At 46.1% G+C, this 22157-nt stretch overlaps 1 protein-coding gene across 2 annotated transcripts in view; it reads left to right on the top strand.

The window, feature by feature from the left end:
- Positions 1–471: 471 nt before the first annotated feature.
- The window catches only part of FAF2 (Fas associated factor family member 2), a gene marked incomplete at its 5' end in the record, with an annotated part of 30695 nt that continues 9009 nt past the window's right edge, over positions 472–22157 (top strand). Inside the window, 3 exons of one of the 2 annotated variants that reach the window (XM_084635697.1) lie at positions 472–897; positions 19007–19075; positions 21726–21860. In XM_084635697.1, the coding sequence (XP_084491823.1) occupies positions 472–897; positions 19007–19075; positions 21726–21860 (630 nt within the window). Of the gene's footprint in view, positions 898–11249; positions 11379–19006; positions 19076–21725; positions 21861–22157 lie in introns of those variants that run through there. The other variant, XM_084635698.1, reaches the window with a different exon arrangement.

The raw sequence follows: 22157 nt of genomic DNA, 5'->3' as shown, positions 1-22157 counted from the left end.
TCTGGAGTGTGCAGCCAGGGTTGTTCTTGGGAGTCTGCCCATAATCTCAGTTTCTCCCAAGCCCCCTGCTTTGAAAATTCCTCACATTTGCTAACCCTGAGGCTGCAAAGAGTCCAGCCGAGGACACCAGTTTGCAGAGCTGTAAGGGAGTGTAGTGGAGGGGGACAATTGCCCACCATCTGGTGCCTTTTGTTACTGGTGTGAAGGGGAGGTGATATGTGTATGTACGGGGGGGGTCTGTGCCATTAGGGTGGCGGGAGATGGTGTGGGGACGTGAATTCAGGGTTCTGACATCTCCCTCTGCAGCCCCTGGTGCTGAGCACAGTCAGGCCTGGGGCCTGGGGCCTGACCGATGTATGTCTCAGGAGGTGGGAGGAGGGCTGCCCGGGCCCAGGAGAATGCAGCCCAGGGTGCAGAGAGCTGGCCCATCCGTGGCCCGTGCAGCCCAGCAGCCCAGCCCGTTGTGCCCGCATGGGGCTGAGGCTGAAGGCCCGGGGCCAGGCTGTGGCCGGAGGCCAGATTCGAACCCGGCGGTCCCCGCCGCGACCGCGGCCTTCGGGCATCTCCGGACAGCTTCGTGCCAAGTTCGGGAACGGCCGCTGGTTGGTCACGTGGCACCTGTGCCAGGGTTCGGGTATTTCCGGACAATCCCGAGTGAGGTTCGGGCATCTCCGGATGGCGCTCGGCCGTTTCCGGCTGGGCCAGGGAAGCGGCCGTTGGCAAGGGGTCCGGCTCTCCCCGGAGCGGCTGCCCGCCGCGCCAGGGCGGAAGTGCGGCGGCGTGGCACGTCAGTTCCGGAGAGTGACGGAGCGGCGGGTCAGAGGCGGCGGCAAAATGGCGGCGCCTGAGGAGCGGGAGCTGACGGCGGAGCAGACCGAGCGGCTGCTGCAGTTCCAGGTGCCGGCCCGGGGGGAGCCGGGCCCGGGGCCCCGCAGCGGCCCGGCGCGGGAGCGGTGTGAGGGGGCCGGGCCAAGCCGGCCTCGACTTCCCCGGCGGGGCCTCGGGGGCCCCGGGCGCTCGCGGAGCCGGGCCCCGCCCCGCCCCAGAGCGCCCGCGCCGGCCGCGGGGCTGAGCAGGACCCGGGGCGGGGACCGTACGGACCCGGGGCCCCCGCCGCTGTGCGGCCCTCGGGACGGGGCCGTCGGCTGCGCCCGCGCCGAGCCCCGCAGCGAGCAGGTGCATTGCTCGCCCCGCCCCCGCCCCCCGGTGCTCTGGCCGGTTCGCCACGCGGCGGGCGCCGTGGACCCTCCTGGGGGCTTACAGGCGCTGGGGGCTCTGAGTAGCAGCGTTCGTGCACACGGGACGTGAGCTGTGAGCGAGTCAGTGCACCTGCCCGCGGGGCGGTCTTCACAGACTGCCCCCGCCTCTTGAATTACACGCCCTGGGAAATTCCTTGCGTGCTTGCCAGTGCGGAGTGGGAAGCTTTCAGTGCGGGGGGGGGACGAAGCGGGCAGTTTCTCATTCTCTTTGTCAAATAAGTTTCCAACCTCCTAGTTTTGAAGGTCCGTAGATTTTTAAGGCTAGAAGGGACCCCTGTGATAATTTTCAGAGTAGCAGCCGCGTTAGTCTGTCTTCGCAAAAAGAGCAGGAGGACTTGTGGCACCTTAGAGACGAACCAGTTTATTTGAGCATGAGCTTTCGCGAGCTACAGCTCACTTCATCAGATGCATCCATGATACATTCATGCAGCCGATGAAGTGAGCTGTAGCTCGCGAAAGTTTATGCTTCAGATAAATTGGTTAGTCTCTAAGGTGCCACTAATACTCCTTTTCTCCTTGTGATAATGTCATCTGACCTGGATAACATAGGCCATAGAACTTCAGCCAGTAATCAACCACAAATTTTGTTTGTGGATGTTGAGTACAACTATTTAGATTTCAGAGTAACAGCCGTGTTAGTCTGTATTTGCAAAAAGAAAAGGAGTACTTGAGCTCACGAAAGCTCATGCTCAAATAAATTGGTTAGTCTCTAAGGTGCCACAAGTACTCCTTTTCTTTTTGCGAACTATTTAGATGTTAGCTGTGGTTTTTCCACATACCTCATAACATTTGCGTGGCTAAAAAGCATATATTGGAGATGTGACCCCATGAGTGCTTTGCAAAGCAAGCATGACCCAGATGTAGGTGAACATGATGGGGGAAGTGGTGGTCAGGAAACCACGTTGGCAAACATGCATCCGATGAAGTGAGCGGTAGCTCATGAAAGCTTGTGCTCAAATAAATTAGTTAGTCTCTAAGGTGCCACAAGTCCTCCTTTTCTTTTTGAGGAAAGAGACAGTCACACAGCAGAGGCAGGAGACTATCTTGGAAAGAATTGAGCCCATCCCTGTGTAGCTTGCAAGGTCCACATGGACTCTTGTCATTGATCAGTTCTTAAATGTTTATAAAAACCTAAGGAAGTTCTTAATTAAAAAAAAAATTAACCTGAAGTTAAGGTTAAAAGGATCTATTATACATGGACTGTTTGTTACTTTAAATAAGACTGCGGTCTGCATAACAGCTGTATAAATTAAAAAGGTAATTAAAGTCTTTAAGGTCAGTGATGAAATGAAACCAGGTGATGGAGGGATAATGTTTTTCAACTTTTGGTGGTTTTCATGATTCCCTTATGAAAGGAGGGCAGAGTTAAGGTGGTTTGAGTTAACTCTGAATTTGTGTACTTACAAGTATCTGGGATTTTTTTTTTTTTTTAAAGGGGGAACTTTAACTTGGAATTTCCAGGCTCATTAACGTGTTTGTTAAGAAAATTCGTAGTTCTTTTCAAGGGTTTGTTTTTTCAAGAAGTGATTCTTACAACTTTAATTTCAGTTTGTTATGGAAAAATAGCTTCTATTTTAAGTCAAACATAAATATTAAGTCCTTTTGTATCCTTGAATTGTCCTGTCCAATACTGTGTGAGCAAACAAAAGGTTCTTAATTTGGTTTTGGTCAATGGCTGTCTTTAGGGACATCTGTAGAAAGAAGCTGGATATGAGTAGGTTTGGGAAATCCAGACAGAGATGCAGTCCTGTTTGTTAGGAGCCAGAACAAAGTGAGGCTGCTTTTGTAGGATTTCATTGTTGATCCATGTTCATTATAAAAAGAAAAGGAGTACTTGTGGCACCTTAGAGACTAACCAATTTATTTGAGCATAAGCTTTTGTGAGCTACAGCTCACTTCATCGGATGCATACTGTGGAAAGTGTACACTTTCCACTTTCTTCTACACTTTCCACTGCATGCATCCGATGAAGTGAGCTGTAGCTCACAAAAGCTTATGCTCAAATAAATTGGTTAGTCTCTAAGGTGCCACAAGTACTCCTTTTCTTTTTGCGAATACAGACTAACATGGCTGTTACTCTGAAACCTGTCATGTTCATTATGGCATTTCTGGCCTGATTCTCAAGGTTCTGACTGTGTTCTAATGTAGTGATGGCTGAGCGTTGGCTTTCCTCTGCAGACACAGAATGGGATAGTGTCTGTTGTGATGAGAAGAAATTTGCTTTCAAAACTGTAGTGTCATTCAAAAAAAAGGCAATGAACCTACCTTTCATCTAAATTTATTAACAAAAGTAAAATAGTGGCATGCGGCTGAAAGGAGCCAAACATCTCTTTAGTTTGAGGAGTGGAGAGATAGGAAACTTGTTAGCAAAATGCCTCTGATACTTTGGGCATCACAGTACATATCAAAACCCTTGATAAACACACTTGCAAAGAAATTCTCTTCTAAAAAAGATTTGGGAAAGGCTTTTGTGTTGCTAGACGTCAGATGCTCTTTGCCCTTGGAAACATAATTCTCTGGAATTTGGCAGTGGGTTGGGAATTAACAGTAGTGCCAGTCATGAGGGTGTGAGGACTTGCATCTTTTATGTGATGTTTCAACATATGAGTCTTCCAAAGAAAGAGAAACTTCCTAAAAGTCTAATATACAAACCCCCACAATCTTATGCTTGTTAGTATTGACCTCTTGAGCAAATATGCTACTAAAACATTGAATTCCACTTTTCACTGCTTTGACCTGAGAAGCTTTCAGGGATTTTAATCTGCATCTCAAAACTGTAGGGAATGGACTGCCTCACAAAACAGCTTCAACCTTTTTTCTTAGGGTTCTGTATCTTATATGAGAAGTTGAAGTGGTATATGGGAGACAAATGTTGAACTTTCTAGATGCTTGTTTTTATGGGGCTTTTGTGGTTCTTGATATTGTAGTTTTTGAAAGTTCCTGTTATGTCATGCATTCAGCATTCATGCATTCTGAGCCCCCATGTTAGGTTACATTGTTCTGCTTGAGAGCCTGTTTGTGACTGCTGGTTTGCTGGGATTAGCTTTTTTGTTATCTCTTTATATTTGTCTAAAGGTATAGTAAGAAGTAAAGTGAATTGAGTAAAAGGACAAGGCCTGTGAATTCAGAGAGAGAGACAGTATGTAGATACTCTAGTGATGGAAGGCTTCTGACACTCGGGCTGCCAGGGGTCTCTGGGCTTCTGCCCCACAGGAGCACCGGGGCTCAAGGCTTTAGACCTGGGGGAGCACTGGGACTCGGGGCTTTAGCTACAGGGGGAGTGCTGGGGCTGAAACAGGCACTCCCCTTATAGCTAAAGCCTCAGCACCCCACATGAGGCTGAAACTGGGAGCGGAGCTGCAGGGCTGAAGCCCTGACCACCCCTCCACCCTGCGGCTGCAGTTCCAACCCCTGTGGCTCAAGCCCCGAGCCCTAGGGCTAGAGCCCCAAAGCAGTGCAGTATTTGCTTTTTGTTTGGGTTTTTTTTGTCTGTGCTGCTGCCTGATTGATTGACTTCCAGTTCCACAGGTTGTCTAGTTGACCAGCAAGTCCGTAACTCTGATGCTCATACCTTTGAGGGTCTACTGGGTAGCAGTAAAGAGGAAAATTATGGTTAAGTGGAATTGTTTGAAAATGTCATTTAGGCATTTGAAACTAAAGACTAATAAAATGTGCTACTTTTTCTGGCGGGAAAACCTTTACATGATTATCTGACAAATTCACATAAGATACTGGAAATTAAAGCTGACTGCAATTGAAGTGTGGTATTTACTTTAGATTTCTAACATGGTCTTGCTGGCTAGTGTATTAAAAAAAAGGGGGGGGGTGGTTTGCTGTTAATACAAAGGTCCCTACAAGCTATAGGGAAACTGCATTAATATTTTGCCAGCAAGAATGGTCTAAACATGGTTCTTGACTGACAGTTTGAACTATAGTCATACCAGGCTTTAACATGCAGTGGAAAACTATTTTCAGCGTCAGTGAGATGATTTATAAACATCTCTGAACTATGCTGCCTCTACACTGGAACATGGTAGCAAGAGTGCTGTTTAACAAGCTGATGCTGGTCCTGAGGTTGCATCTACACAGGCAGTTTTGGGGGAAACTTCCTATCACCAGTACATCTCCATTGGTTATAACAGTTGTGGGAGTACTAATGCAAATTGTGGTAAAACTGTTGTAGGCTGATCTACACTAATGCTCCCAATCTTGGGAGGTTTTATGAAAATTGCCATTGTGGATAAAGCCTGGAATGTTACCAAGAACACAACTGCAATATTACAGGGATGGTCAGTGAATAGTGTTGTGAATTAGTACTCATCAAAACATACACCTAGCTAACCAGCTCTGTAAGCCCTCCTGCAAATAAGATCAACACTCTTTAAAACTAATGGAACTTACGTAAATTAAGTTGTCATGGGATAAGAGAGAAGATTCTTTCATGGATTGAGAACTGGTTAAAACACTGGGAACAAAGGGTAGGAATAAATGGTAAATTTTCAGAATGGAGGAGAGGGGTAACTAGTGGTGTTCCCCAAGGGTCAGTCCTAGGACTAATCCTATTGAACTTATTCATAAATGATCTGGAGAAAGGGGTAAACAGTGAGGTGGCAAAGTTTGTAGATGATACTAAACTGCTCAAGATAAGACCAAAGCAGACTGTGAAGAACTTCAAAAAGATCTCAGAAAACTAAGTGATTGGGCAACAAAATGGCAAATGAAATTTAATGTGGATAAATGTAAAGTAATGCACATTAGAAAAAATAACCCCAAGTATACGTACGATATGATGGGGGCTAATTTAGCTACAACCGATCAGGAGAAAAATCTTGGAGTCATTGTTGATAGTTCTGTGAAGACGTCCACGCAGTGCACAGCGGCTGTCAAAAAAGCAAATGGGATGTTAGGACTCTTTTAAAAAGGGATAGAGAATAAGATGGAGAATATCTTATTGCCCTTATATAAATCCATGGTACGCCCATATCTTGAATACTGTGTACAGATGTGGTCCCCTCATCTCAAAAAAGATATACTGGCATTAGAAAAGGTTCAGAAAAGGGAACTAAAATGATTAGGGGTTTGGAACAGGTCCTATATGAGGAGAGATTAAAGAGGCTAGGACTTTTCAGCTTGGAAGAGAGAAGACTAAGGGGGGATATGATAGAGGTCTATAAAATCATGAGTGGTGTGGAGAAAGTGAATAAGGAAAAGTGATTTACTTGTTCCCATAATATAAAACTAGGGGCCACCAAATGAAATTAATGGGTAGCAGGCTTAAAACAAATAAAAGGAAGTTCTTCTTCACTCAGCGCACAGTCAACCTGTAGAACTCCTTGCCTGAGGAGGTTGTGAAGGCTAGGACTATAACAGGGTTTAAAAGGGAACTGCATAAATTCATGGAGGCTGTGTCCATTAATGGCTATTAGCCAGGATGGGGAAGGAATGGTGTCCCTAGTCTCTGTCAGAGGGTGGAGATGGATGGCAGGAGAGAGATCACTAGATCATTACCTGTTAGGTTCACTCCCTCTGAGGCACTTGACATTGGCCACTGTCAGCAGACAGGATACTGGGCTGGATGGACCTTTGGCCTGACCCAGTATGGCCGTTCTTATGTAACAAACTGTGATGTATATTTGCTTTTCATCCAAAAACTGCTACTGTATTTTGCGTAACTTAAAAAGGAGAGAATGTTCTGTTAGGACAGGCAGTCCTGTTAATGGTGCCCAGCCGTAATCCTGATCTGTAAAAACAAAGGTGTGAACAAGTTTCTGAATCTTGTAAATATGCAATCGCTAGCGGCATTTCAGGGTTATTAAAAGAGATGGTGATGAGGAGCTTTACAGCACATGCTATTCAAAGGCTTAGATGCTCCATTGTAAAAACTCAAATGCCTGAACAAATAGCAGGCAGTGGGATAAAGTATGTGCTTGTGTCCACTCAGGTCCAGTGCTTTGAAAAGGCATCCAGAATGTACATTCATTGATGTCTAGGCTACGCTACAAAGTTAGGTCAATGTAAGCCACCTTGTGATAACCTAGTTGTGCATGTGTCTACACTTAAATTTGTCTCCTACCTGAGTAGGCATGCTGTTACCGTAATGCAGTAACATTGTCTCCCCGAGTGGCACTGGGCCATGGTCAATATACTGAGGCCGACACAGTACAAGTGTAGATACTGCATTTCCTATGTTAACCTTAACAGACTTCCTGCAGCTGTCTCACAATGCGCGAAACCAACCACTCTGGTCAAAATTGTGAATTTCACTGTCCAGGGGTCACAGAGACCAGATGCCTCCCCCCTACACACCAACCTGTTAAAGCACTGCAGATTGTTGAAATGCATTTTCCTGATTGTCCAGTTTGGCGAGCACACCTAGCAGCTCTCCATTGTTGTGTGCAACTGCCCAGCTGACCATGCGAGCTACACGCTCCAGATCCATTCTGGCTTGGAATGGACAGAAGATATTGGATTTCCTGGGCCTGTGGGGAAAAGAGGACATCTACGAGCAGATTGCATGGGGCATGCAGGAGAAGGGATATATGAGAGAGCAGCGGCAATGCTATCTGAAAGCAAAGGAACTGCAGCAGGCATATCAGAAGGCCAGGGAGGCCAACAGGCGATCCAGTCTGAGCTGCAGACTTGCTGCTTTTACAAAGCGCTGCATGCCTACTTCGCAGAGACCCCACCACCACCCTGCACACGATCATGGATATCTCCGAGAAGCCCAAGTCACAGGCCCCTAGTTTGAACAGTGAGGAAGAGGAGAAGGATGGGGGACATGTGACTGATGGGTTTGGCTGCACTGCAAGCCAGGACCTGTTTGAGACTCCACTGCGATCCAGTCAGTCCTGGCAGTAGATCATGGACAAGCCCAGTGCAGGGGAAGGAATCTCAGGTAAGTTTGTAAATATATTTCCTGTTGGTGATTAGTGATGTACTGATGGCATCCCCAGCTTCACAGGACGCAGCTATCGACTTTTCATTCACTCACTAATACTAGAAGTGGTAGCAGCTCAACAAAGAGAGGCAGAGACGTTGTTTGCTTTTCATTCCCCTGTACAGTTAGGCAAGAGGGCATGCAGAGCAGTTGGATGTCACTTGAATCTTCCTGAGAGATCTCGATGAAACTTTCCTGGAGGTACTCTGCAGTCCTCACCCAAAGGGTTCTGAGGGTGGCAGCCTTATTTCTTCCTTTTCCATGCCAGTTGTCAATAACTTCAGCAGGCACCACTGCAGTAAACAGGCTGGCAGCAGATGGGCCCAGGTGCTTTTGGGACCAGCAGCAGCTGTGCTCTCTGTGCCTGTCAGGAGTGAGATCTGCTAAAACCACTACCGCATGTGGAAAATGGTTGCAATGTTCAGTTCCCTTGATCTATACTGATAGTTTAATATCGGAGGGGTATCTGTGTTAGTCTGTATCCACAAAAACAACAAGGAGTACGGTGGCACCTTCAAGATTAACCAATTTATTCGGGCATAAGCTTTCGTGGGTAAAAAACCCACTTCAGATTCATGGATCAATAAATCTGTTAATCTCTAAGGTGCCACCCAACTCCTCATTGTTTTTGTGATAGTTTAATGTAACTGAGCCATTCCCCCCTCATTTTCTGCACCATGGCTAGTTCTGTGAGTGTTGCCATGCACAAGTGCTCCGAAGCAGAAGTGTCAATAAGCATGTCTTGTTTAAAACTTGGAGGGGATCAAGGGAAGGGAGTTCTGAATGTTAACTTTTACTTTCCATTGTGACTGTACTGACAATGGTATGTTTGTGTGTTTTATCTGTAGCTGCTGCTGTTGTGGCAATGAGAGATTCCTCTTCCACACCTGCCAAATGCTGAGCCAGGCAAAGAGGAGAAAGAAGAGAACTCAGGATGACATGTTCAGCGAGATCATGTAAGAAGCCAGTGCTGCATCAGACTGGGAGCAGAGGGCCTGGAGGGTGAATATTGCAGACTGTATGAAGAAGGACAGAGCAGACAGAAGAAAGGTACAGAAAAAGGAGAGGGAGATGCACCAGGACACAATGGAGCATCTCCGGCAGCGCACACACAGATGTTGCAGACTCTTGTGGACCTACAGGTTCAACAGTCACAGGCTCGCTTCCCTTTGCAGTCCATGGAGAACTCATTGCAGTACGTCCTTCTCAACATTCCATGTGGCATCAGGGGCCCACATCCCTACTCTGACCACTCCATGCCAGGGGACGTTAAAAACAGCTACACCTTCACATGCACTGACCTGTGAAAGCCATGGTTGCTGTATGTGTAGCTAAAATGGACATGAATGTTCTTTTCCCTTGTAAAGTTCTATTCCATAAATTTATTCAGTTGTTAATGTTTTTGCTTTTAAATTGCAGTTTTCTTTGCACTGGTTTTGTTACTCAGTTTTCTGTTGGGAAAATTAATTAACATATGCTGCAGAGTGGCTAGTGGTACTGAAAGTACCTGCTTGCTGCTTGTTGTACAGTGTGAGACAACTCACGATCAGTGACAAACACAGTGTAATAATCATAAATGCACAGGAAGCACCACAAAATTAATAGTTACTTTGACAGTGTTATATTCCTAGATGTACACTAAGCACCACACAATTCCTAAGAGGCCTCAAAACAGCAGGTCCAGGTATAGCCCAGTACACCACAATGCGTTACTGTGATTCGCTGTTCAAGTGCTCTTCCAAAGCTTCCCTAAGCTGTAGGGTTCCTTGTTGAGCTCATCTGATAGCCCTTGTGTCTCACTGTTCCAAGTCAGCAGACAGCCACTCTACCTCCACCCCAGTGGCAACTTTCCCCCTTCCCTTCACAGATATTATGCAGGACAAGCAGGCAGCTGTAATGGCTGGGATATTTTTTTCACTGAGATTCAATCTTGTGGCCAAACAGGATCAGCGTCCCTTCAATCTACCGAAAGTACATTCAACTGTCATTCTGCACCTGCTGAGCTGATAGCTCTTGAGGTGGCTGGTGTTTGACTTCATAGGCTGGAGCCCCCAGGATCACTAGTGTAATTTCAACATTGCAACTGGTAATCAGCTGGTTGGGAAAGAGAGCACCTGCTTGTAGCTTTCTACAAAACTGCCTTCTTAAAGATGCAAGCGTCATGCACCTTCCCTGACCAGCCAGCGTTGATGTGGATGACTCATCCCCGGTGATCCAGCAAGGCTTGCACAACCATAGAAAAGTAGCCCTTTCTGATGACATGCTTGGTGGCAAGGTGATCTAGTGCCAAAATAGGGATATGCATGCCGTCTCTTACTCCATTGCCGTTTGAGAACCTCACTGCTGCAGATCCACTCACCGGGTCCTGCATGTTGCTGAGAGTCAGTCCTGCATAGCTGGAGACAGTTCATGGCCTGCACACTTGTAGGACAATGGCTCCCACCCTGGATTTTCCAGCTCTAAAATGACTTCCCACTGACTGGTAGCAATCCAGCATTGCAAATTACCACAAGGCGATTGCTACTCACTTCTCTGCTGTCAATGCAGCTTTCATTCTGGTGTCCCTATGCTGGAGGCCTGGGGCACGCTCGGCGTATGGATCTGGAAATGCGACCTTGTGCATCCAAAAGTTTTGCAGTCACTGTTCATCATCCTAAGCCTGCATTATGGTGCAATCTCACCAGTCAGTGCTCATTTCTCAGGCCCAGAAGCAGCACTCCACCATTTGCAGCTGCTTCGTGAATGCCACCAACGACCTTGAATTGGTTCTCACTTGTCTCTCAGCAATCTGCCCTCCTGCAAATCATCATGTTCCCCATGGCTCTTCTTGCAGCTATGCCAATACTGAAGGATTGTGTGTCTTGTGCTTGCAACACTTATGGCAGTGGTTAAGAGCTGTTCAGGCTCCATGATTATGTCACGGAAGGTGGACAGCAAGGAGGGCTGCATGGGATTTTTAAACAGGTGAAAATTGTGGACTATAGATGACATGGAATGGAAACAGTTGTAATCTAGTAAACTGACCTCTTGCACCCAGTCACTCCTGCATGACTAGTTTCTGCCTCATCATGAAGTGCCAAAAACTTACTAAAAGACAGCGTGCTGGATGGTGGCGGGTTGCGTACTGGAATACCTACCCATGGTGCACTGTGCTGTGCAGTGCATCAACACAGCCACTCCTGGTGAGTACGCACAGCACAGATGCAAGGAGCCAAATAGGAAGGTACACAAGCAATATACTAACTGCAGTGGCTTAATACCAACATAACTTGTGGAGGCAAAAGTTCGTATTGTAGACATGCCCTTAGGAACGTAGTTTGTTATCCAAGTCCTTGTTTCAGAAGGATACTTCATAATAGCAGACAGTGAAGTGTGGCTGGAGTTAAAAGCATGGAATTTAGTTGAATGACAGCAAATTTTGTAAAAGATCCTTAAAGCTGAGACTTAATGGCCATGAAACTCGCTGATAAGTAAGGATAAGATTGTCACGGAAGTCAGATTCCATGACTTTCAGAAACCTCCATAACACTTTCCCTTCAGCCCTGGGGCAGCGGGACTGGAGCTGTCAGCCAGTGACGGAGCCCCAGATCTCCCAGATGCCGCGGGTGGCACGGGGGGCCTCAAAGTTCCCAGTCACACACAGGTCATGGCTTCTGTGACTTTTTGTTTGTTTCCCACAACCTGTCTGTGACTTTCACTAAAAATAACCATGACAAAATCGTAACTTTACGGATAAGATATTTCAGCAACAAAAGCAGGTGTCATTGAATTGGAGATCTCAAATGAACAAGAATACCAGGCTAGAAATACCTGATTTAAGTGATTGAGGGCTTGTCTACACTTGAAATCATACTGCAGCTGCGCCATTGTAACACTTCAGTGTAGACGCTACCTATGTTGACGGGAGGGCCTCTCCTGTCAGCGTAGTTAATTCATCTCCCCAAAAGGCGGTAACTAGGTCAATGGAATAATTCTTCCGTCCTGGCACAGTCTATGTCGGGGGTTAGATTGGCTTCACTGTGTCACTCAGGTGTGTGACTTAGTTGGGTCGACATAACTTTTTAGTACAGACCAGGCCTGACTTAAATGCTACAGTTGGAGGCCTGTGAATATATTTTTGTATGTACGCTGTCACTGAGTGGTGTCAGGCTAACAAGGAAAGCTGATCATTCTAATGACCGTGAAGTGTCTTAGGGGAAAGAGAAGCTGAACTGCTGTACTCTTCTAACTCTAGAAAAGGTCCAGTCTTGTAGCTGTCGCAAAGAGTAGATCGGCAAAGTCAGAGTGCTCAGGAGCAACAGAATCCTGATTTAGTCCAAGTGCTAAATCTCAAGCACTGCTCTTGTTTACAAGGTGAATTAATAGTTGAGGGAGAATCCAAAATGTTTGTGTGTGGGGAGAAAAATCTCAGATTCCTAAAACAGATGAGCCATCCATCTTCAGTATGGCAACTGAAGTCCCTTGATCCTCAAAACATTCTCACCTGGACAGCCAAAGGTTTTCAAGAGGACCTGGATATCTGTTCTAAAAGAGCCAAGTAACTTGGGGAGGTAGCAAGCAAAATTTAACAGGAATAGCAAAAGTGGACAGGAGTGAAAGGTGCACAGATTTAGAAAATGGATGGGTATAATTGGAGACTGCCCAAAGGAATTTATATCAGATTATCACTCCACCTTCACAGCCAGAGCATGCTGTCTCTTGCAGTAAAGCAAACCTGTATTGTGGCAGGTTGGATCTTGCCAAGCTTCTGTAAGGCTCAAAATTAAAATAGGAAACCGAACTTAGCCCAAAATATTCTCAAGTATTGAATGAGAACTGACTTAGTGAGAGCTTGTCTCACTATTTTACAGAATTGGGAGTCCAAGTGGTAGACATGATACTTGTTGCATTTTGCTAAGGAACAGATCCTCTGTACCTCAGAATGCTTCATCTGTGATGAGTAATGTGCAGTTTAGGCATTGGGAGCTATAGCACCAAGCAGCCCTATCCTCTATGCTATAGGGCACCTTCAAATTTCAGACACCTGACAGCTCCTCATTAGATATCCCAGCACCCCCAATACCTCAACATCTTGGGGTAGAAATGGAGAGCCTGGGCTTTTCACCAGGTTATTTTCCCTGGACCTCACAGTGTAGGCCTACCCTATTAATATATTTTGCTTTCCACAACCAACTCTCTGTACAACTTTTCCATTAGTGATGTACCCGAGTATTCGGATTCTAATATCTAAACTGTATTGTTAAATTTATTCACCTAAATTTGGGTTATTGCTGATTATGCACTATATGTATCTTATGACTTTTCAAACTTTTTATTTATGAATAATCTAAGAACTATACCCAGATCATAAAATATCACAGTTGGAAGGGACCTAAGGAGGTCATCTAGTCCAACCCCTTGCTCAAAGCAGGACCAATCCCCAACTAAATCATCCCAGCCAGGGCTTTGTCAAGCCTGACCTTAAAAACCTCAAAGGAAGGAGATTCCACCACCTCCCTAGGTAACTCATTCCAGTGCTTCACCACCCTCCTAGTGAAAGTTTTTCCTAATATCTAAACCTCCCTCACTGCAACTTGAGACCATTACTCCTTGTTCTGTCATCTGCTACCACTGAGTCTAGCTCCATCCTCTTTGGAACCCCCTTACAGGGAGTTGACGGCTGCTATCAAATCCCCCTTCATTCTTCTCTTCTGCAGACTAAACAATCACAGTGCCCTCAGCCTCTCCTCATAAGTCATGTGTTCCAGTCCACTCTCACAGATCTTGGGAGACAGGCCAGTCCTTGCTTACAGACAGCGCCCCCTACTCACCAGCAACCACACACCACACAAGAGAACCACTAACCCAGGAACCTATCCTTGCAACAAAGCCCATTGCCAACTGTGTCCACATATCTATTCAGGGGACATCATCGTAGGGCCTAATCACATCAGCCACACTATCAGAGGCTCGTTCACCTGCACATCTACCAATGTGATATGTGCCAGCAGTGCTCCTCTGCCATGTACATTGGTCAGACTGGACAGTCTCTATGTAAAAGAATAAATGGACACATCAGACATCAAGAATTGTAACATTCAAAAACCAGTTGGAGAACACTTCAATCTCTTTGGTCACTCAATTACAGACCTAAAAGTTGCAATTCTTCAACCAAAAAAACTTCAAAAACAGACTCCAATGAGAGACTGCTGAATTGGAATTAATTTGCAAACTGGATACAATTAACTTAGGCTTGAATAAAGACTGGGAGTGGATGGGTCATTACACAAAGTAAAACTATTTCCCCATGTTTATCCCCCCTCCCCCCACCGACTGTTCCTCAGATGTTCTTGTCAACTGCTGGAAAATGTGTCGTCCGTCCGTCCCCCTTCCTGTCCCGTCCCCCGCTCTCCTCCTGGTAATAGCTCACCTTACCTGATCACTCTCGTTACAGTGTGTATGGTAACACCCATTGTTACATGTTCTCTATGTATATAAATCTTCCCACTGTATTTTCCACTGAATGCATCCGATGAAGTGTGCTGTAGCTCACGAAAGCTTATGCTCAGATAAATTTGTTAGTCTCTAAGGTGCCACAAGTACTCCTTTTCTTTTTGCTAATCATTTTTGTTGCCCTCCGCTGGACGCTTTCCAGTTTTTCCACATCCTTCTTGTCGTGTGGAGCCCTAAACTGAACACAGTACTCCAGATGAGGCCTCACCAATGTTGAATAGAGGGGAACGATCACGTCCCTCGATCTGCTCGCTATGCCCCTACTTATATAGCCCAAAATGCCATTAGCCTTCTCAGCAACAAGGGCACACTGTTGACTCATATCCAGCTTCTCGTCCACTGTAACCCCTAGGTCCTTTTCTGCAGAACTGCTGCCTAGCCATTCGGTCCCTAGTCTGTAGCAGTGCATGGGATTCGTCCATCCTAAGTGCAGGACTCCGCACTTGTCCTTGTTGCACCTCATCAGATTTCTTTTGGCACAATCCTCCAATTTGTCTAGGTCCTTCTGTATCCTATCCGTACCCTCCAGCATATCTACCACTCCTCCCAGTTTAGTGTCATCTGCAGACTTGCTGAGGGTGTAGTCCACGCCATTCTCCAGATCATTAATGAAGATACTGAACAAAACCGGCCCCAGGACGGACCCTTGGGGCACTCCGCTAGATACCGGCTGCCAACTAGACATGGAGCCATTGATCACTACCGGTTGAGCCCGACAATCTAGCCAGCTTTCTGTCCACCTTATAGTGCATTCATCCAGCCCATACTTCTTTTACTTGCTGGCAAGAATACTGTGGGAGACTGTATCAAAAGCTTTCCTAAAGTCAAGGAATAACACATCCACTGCTTTCCTCTTATCCACAGAGCCAGTTATCTCATCATAGAAGGCAATTAGATTAGTCAGGCATGACTTGCCCTTGGTGAATCCATGCTGACTGTTCCTGATCATTTTCCTCTCCTCTAAGCTTCAGAATTGATTTCTTGAGGCGCTGCTCCATGATTTTTCTGGGGACTGAGGTGAGGCTGACTGGCCTGTAGTTCCCCGGATCCTCCTCCTCCCCTTTTTTAAAGATGGGCAGTACATTAGCCTTTTTCCAGTCGTTCGGGACCTCCCTCGATCACCATGAGTTTTCAAAGATAATGGCCAATGGCTCTGCAATCACATCCACCAACTCCTTTAGCACTCTTGGATGCAGCGCATCCGGCCCCATGGATTTGTGCTCGTCCAGTTTTTCTAAATAGCCTGAACCACTTCTTTCTCCACAGAGGGCTGGTCACCTCCTCCCCATGCTGTGCTGCCCAGTGCAGTAGTCTGGGAGCTGACCTTGTTCGTGAAGACAGAGGCAAAAAGAGCATTGAGTACATTAGCTTTTTCCACATCCTCTTGTCACTAAGTTGCCTCCCTCATTCAGTAAGGGGCCCACACTTTCCTTGACTTTCTTCTTGTTGCTAACATACCTGAAGGAAACCCTTCTTGTTACTCTTAACATCTCTTGCGAGCTGCAACTCCAAGTGTGATTTGGCCTTCCTGATTTCACTCCTGCATGCCTGAGCAATATTTTTATATTCCTCCCTGGTCATTTGTCCAATCTTCCACTTCTTGTAAGCTTCTTTTTTGTGTTTAAGATCAGCAAGGATTTCACTATTAAGCCAAGCTGGTCGCCTGCCATATTTACTATTCTTTCTACACATCAGGATGGTTTGTTCTTGTAACCTCAATAAGGATTCTTTAAAATACAGCCAGCTCTCCTGGACTCCTTTCCCCCTCATGTTGTTCTCCCAGGGGATCTTGCCCATCAGTTCCCTGAGGGAGTCAAAGTCTGCTTTTCTGATGTCCAGGGTCCATATTCTGCAGCTCTCCTTTCTTCCTTGTGTCAGGATCCTGAACTTGACCATCTCGTGGTCACTGCCTTCCAGGTTCCCATCCACTTTTGCTTCCCCTACAAATTCTTCCCGGTTTGTGAGCAGCAGGCCAAGAAGAGCTCTGCCCCTAGTTGGTTCCTCCAGCACTTGCACCAGGAAATTGTCCCCTGTGCTTTCCAAAAACTTCTTGGATTGTCTGTGCACCGCTGTATTGCTCTCCCAGCAGATATCAGGGTGACTGAAGTCTCCCATGAGAACCAGGGCCTGCAATCTAGTCACTTCCGTGAGTTGCCAGAAGAAAGTCTCGTCCACCTCATCCCCCTGGTCCAGTGGTCTTTAGCAGAGTCCCACCATGACATCGCCCTTGTTGCTTACACTTCTAAACTTAATCCAGAGACTCTCAGGTTTTTCTGCAGTTTCATACTTGAGCTCTGAGCAGTCATACTGCTCTCTTACATACAGTGCAACTCCCCCACCTTTACTGCCCTGCCTGTCCTTCCTGAACAGTTTATATCCATCCATGACAGTACTCCAGTCATGTGAGTTATCCCACCAAGTCTCTGTTATTCCAATTGCATCATAATTCCTTGACTGTGCCAGGACTTCCAGTTCTCCCTGCTTGTTTCCCAGGCTTCTTGCCTTTGTGTATAGGCACTTAAGATAACTCGCTGATCGTCTGGCTTTCTCAGTATGAGGAAGGAGCCCTCCCCTCTTGCGCTCTCCTGCTCGTACTTCCTCCCGGTATCCCACTTTCCCACTTACCTCGGGGCTTTGGTCTCCTTCCCTGGGTGAACCTAGTTTAAAGCCCTCCTCACTAGGTTAGCCAGCCTGCTTGCAAAGATGCTCTTCCCTCTCTTTGTTAGATGTACAGACACTCTTTTCTTAACTTGTGTACTATATAATTTTTTAACGTTAGCGTTGTTAAAAATTTTTAAATCTCTCTCTGGCCATCAGGTTTAATCCCAAAGCTAGATGTTCACTAAATTTTTCAAGCCACTAATAGGAAAGAAAGTGAAACAGTCTATGCAAACAGTGAGTCAGTCCAGAACATGAGCTACTTAATCTTAATCAATAAAGCTTGGCCTTACAAGAGATCTTGCTGAGAGGGTTGATACAAGAAATGAGGCAGAATGGGAAACAGTGGACTCTGGCTTAAAAGGGTCAATGCGCATTGGAAGGTGCAACAACTAAAATGAATCGTGTCTTCCCTTGCCACTCACTTCCCTGTAAAATAATTACTACTACAAATATAAGCTCTCCCAGGGGTTTTCAGTTTACCAAATGGAACAGGATTTCCCTACTGGTTTGTTTTTTAATGGAGCGGAAGCCAATGTGGCTTTCTTTCATTTACCTTTAGGTTTGTGCACCAACATCACTTAATGATATCTCCCATAATATGCCTAACTTTCACTGACTGCTTCAAGCAGTTGCTTCTACAGGGCTAGCAGCAGAATGGTTTTCCATAAATATATATATGTGCTCAGATACCATGGTGATGGGCACAGTATAAAATAAAACCCTATTATGTATTTTAGAGGATGTTTTTAGTGGGTGGTGTGGGGAGAGATTTATTTCTCTGGTATGGTGACAGGAATGTTAACTTTTGCATGAGGAAAAAAATCTTTGATTAAAGTGATGTTAGCTTGCTATCTTATCATGTCAGATGTCCATGGGCAACTTGTGCAGAAGTTTTGATTAGCAAGGACTTGAATTGTGCTTACCTGCTGTTGAATGAGTACTGAGAGCCCCGGTGGCTGTGAGGTCTGTAGGTGGTGGTTTGGTATTTTTTGCACAATCGCTGAGTTTCAGATCACATTGTAATGTGTTCAGAGTGCTGTATCTGTGTAAACTGGATGACATTGTACACTACAGCATATAGTGTAAAGCTGAACAATGCTACATCTTCAATAATATCACTCATTTCACCTGAATCACTTTACAGTTGCAATGAATTGTGCCTGAAGTGATGGGCTGGAAGGCTTGCCAATGGCTTCCCTCACTCCCTGCTAGGCAGGAGCTTGGGGGTGGGGGGTGACCTTTATGTGTATTGATTTTTAGGAGTAGCGTCCCATTCCTTCTGGAGTGGAGGGGAAGGCTCCCAGGCAGTAAGGCTGATTGGATTTCTCAGTCTGGCTAGAAGCCGGTAATGGGTAAGATACTTACCTACCTTGCAGAAGTGCTGGGGATTACTTAGTATTGGGAGAATGTAAAGTCCTGTCTGAGAGCGCACCGTTTCACAGAAGAAATAAGAATACCTACAGAAGTTGCATGATTTTCATGAGCAATGGCCAGAAGCAATCAGTGCTGAATTGGGAGGGGAAGCTTTTTAAACCAAAGGGTCTGGTTATTAATTTTGTATTATGGTAACACTCCTCTGTTCAAATACAGCAATGAACTATAGAAATATCTCACTTCCTTAGCATTCATCCTTTGGTTTTTTTCCTTCCTTCACCAGGACTTGACTGGCATAGAGTCTATGGACCAGTGTCGTCATACCCTGGAGCAACACAACTGGAACATAGAGGTACCAATTAGAATTATAGTTGGGACACTTTTCTTTCCAGCAACTTAGATTAATAGTCTGAATGACTGTGGGTCTCTCAAAGCAGAATTCTCTTTCTTAAGGGATCCTTGTAGTGGCCTGAGTAATTATAATCAAGGTCATATTATAAAATCATCGTGCTTACACTTCAAAAGTAATCTGCCAAGCTCCCAATCAGCCTCCCCCCCAGCAAGCTTTATTCCCTTGCTTATTGTTAAGAATCTTAGGTGGTCTCATTTAATTGTTTGTTCACAATTTCCATTCATATTGAGTTGCTCATTGAACTGAGATTGTACCCTCCACTCTCTAAACTGCAGTTCTTTATCTCGTATTCCTTTTCTCTCGGGCTCCAAGTGTAAATCGGAAAACACGTACCTAGTGGATGTATTCAGACCTTGCTAACGTTGGGAAACATGATGGAAGCTGTCACCGACCCCAGGGTCTGGTCTATGCCCCAGCCTGTACCCAGTCCCTTGGAAGTGACCACTTTAGTGTGCCAGCCCCCAAGAACCCGCATGGTTCTACGGGGACAAGCTCACGGACTCCAAAACTGGACCTTCAGGCATCAGCGATCCCTGTCTGTCTTCATGGCTCCCTGCAGCGAATCCAGCCCAGCCAGACTCCTGTGGGAGGCTTGTACTGTATCCCCTCAGGGTGCAATACTCTCAGTGAGTGTTTGCAACTACCCAGGTGACCTTTTCCACACAGTCACCTGGTGTACAGAATCTGAAAGTCCTTAAGCTAGCAAAGAGAGGCAAAGGTTAAGAGAGAGTTCAACCTGGCCAATGCCAGGCATGGGAGCCCTTCAGCAATGCCGCTATCGAAGCCATTTTGGCTCTCTTCCTGACTCTGTCCCTTTGTCCTTCCTCCCAGCCAGGTGAGTGTCACTCCAAAGGCCAGCTCTTAACCCAGCCACATGACAGCTTTCCCCTGTGTTCTTCACCTGGGGCCTTTGCTCTGCTCTGCTGCAGAGGGGTTGAGGAAAATCTCTTTCCTCTTGGCTGCTGGTTGCTAGGAGTGAACATGCTGGTGATTGGGAGTTTCCATTGTCTTTCCACATGCTCTATTGCTATGGGTTGGTTTCAGCCAGTCCTTTAACAACCAGACCCGTATGTGAGGCACTCACCTCATGTCCACTACTCTCCCCCAAGAGCTTTTTAACCCTTCACACACAGCACAGAGGGACACCGAGGCCCACAATGGAATCAGAAAAATATTACCAAAATTCCCACTTCACAACAGCTATGAACTGAATTCAGCCCAATCACACTTGCTGTAAAGCTGCTTGTTATTGTTACCACTTCAATCCATTTAGAATGAAGCTGCCAAAATTGTTGTTCTGCCATATTGAATCTCTGTACTGGCCTCTTCTGTGGCTAGACTTTCATTTACCTCTACTCCTCTTGCACACTTTACAAGCACCCCTCTAAACCACTCTGAGTCTTAGCGTCTTCAACCATGCAGTCCCCTACACCTCTACAAGCCTTCCAGCCAACATGCACGCAGTTCTGTCATGCCTTTTAAAACATTCTTAACACCTGCTTAGATCATGACCCACAAGAATGGCCACACTGGGTCAGACCAATGGTCCATCTAGCCCAGTATCCTGTCTCTGACAATGGCTGTTGCCAAATGCTTCAGAAGGGATGAACAGAACAGGGCAATTATCGTGTGATTCACCCCTGTCATCTAGTCCCAGCTTCTGGCAGTCAGAGGTTTAGGGATTCCCAGAGCGTGAGGGTGCATCCCTGACCATCTTGGCTAATAGCCATTGATGGACCTGTCCTCCAGGAACTTATCTAGTTCTTTTAGAAACCCAGTTATACTTCTGGCCTTCACAACATCCCCTGAAAATGAGGTCCACAGGCTAAATGTGCATTGTGTGAAGAAGTACTTCCTTATATTTGTTTTAAACCATCTGCCTTTTAATTTCTTTGGGTGACCCCTGGTTCTTGTGTTATGGGAAGGGGTAAATAAGACGTCCCGACTTGCTTTCTCCACACCAGTCACGATTTTATAGACCCCTCTCATCTCCCCCTTCACCGTCTCTCTTCTAGGATGAACAGGCCCAGTCTTTGTAATCTCTCCTCACATGGAATCTGTTCCATCCCCCCTCATCATTTTTGGTGCCCTTTTTCTGAATTCAGTTCATCTTTTTTTTGAGAAGGAACTACCAGAATTGCATTCAGTATTCAAGTGCAGGTGTACCATGGATTTATATAATGGTATTATGATATTTTCTCTCTTAATCTATCCCTTTCCTAATGGTGCCTAACATGCCATTTATGGCCTCCTGCCCTGTGCCTGCATTTTTTCCTGTACTACCACTTTGAGCCCCTAGACTGGGAGGCAGGGCTATGAACAGGTCACTTGTTTGGCACAGCTCTCCAGCGGAACAGTACCGTGTAAGCTCAGGGTTGTACAAGTATGAGACACCTTGGAAACACCTAGTCTGGAAGCTGGCAGCAGTTACTTTATTTTGATGTGTTAAGTTGCACATGTCCGGTGCTCCAGGAACAGGGACAACTCACACCTACCCCAAACTTCAGAATGGAACTAGTGTATTTTCTCTAACCTGCCTGTATCCATTGCAACTTCTGATGGGCCCCTTTTGCTGCTCCTCCTATGCTAGGCAGCTGTACAGGACCGGTTGAATGAGCAAGAGGGCGTCCCAAGTGTCTTCAATCCACCTCCATCCCGGCCGTTGCAGGTCAATACAGCCGACCACAGGATCTACAGCTATGTTGTTTCAAGGCCGCAACCAAGGGCAAGTTATTTACTAGTTTGGGTTTGTCTCTTTGTGTGGAATGGGTGTACAGATATCTCTGAAGAGGGAAAGAAGTGCATCAACAGGGAAAGGAACTCTATTTCCTTAGCGCATCTGCTTTCTTGTTTCTAAATATTTTCTCTTGAAAGCTCCAAACAGTACAGCTCCCTGGGCAGAACTATTCTTACCTTCTCCATTACTACTTTGGATGTTTTCCTTTCTGGTATTTTTCATAGTACCCAGCAAACTCCTTCTTCCCCATACAGCTTGAAGTGAGGGCAGAGCAGAATTGCAACT

This window comes from Lepidochelys olivacea (genome assembly GCF_965140295.1).
Source record: "Lepidochelys olivacea isolate rLepOli2 genome assembly, chromosome: 8".
NCBI lineage: Eukaryota > Metazoa > Chordata > Testudines > Cheloniidae > Lepidochelys > Lepidochelys olivacea.
Note: the sequence above shows the minus strand (reverse complement) of the source record. Positions and strands in the feature narration are given on the sequence as shown.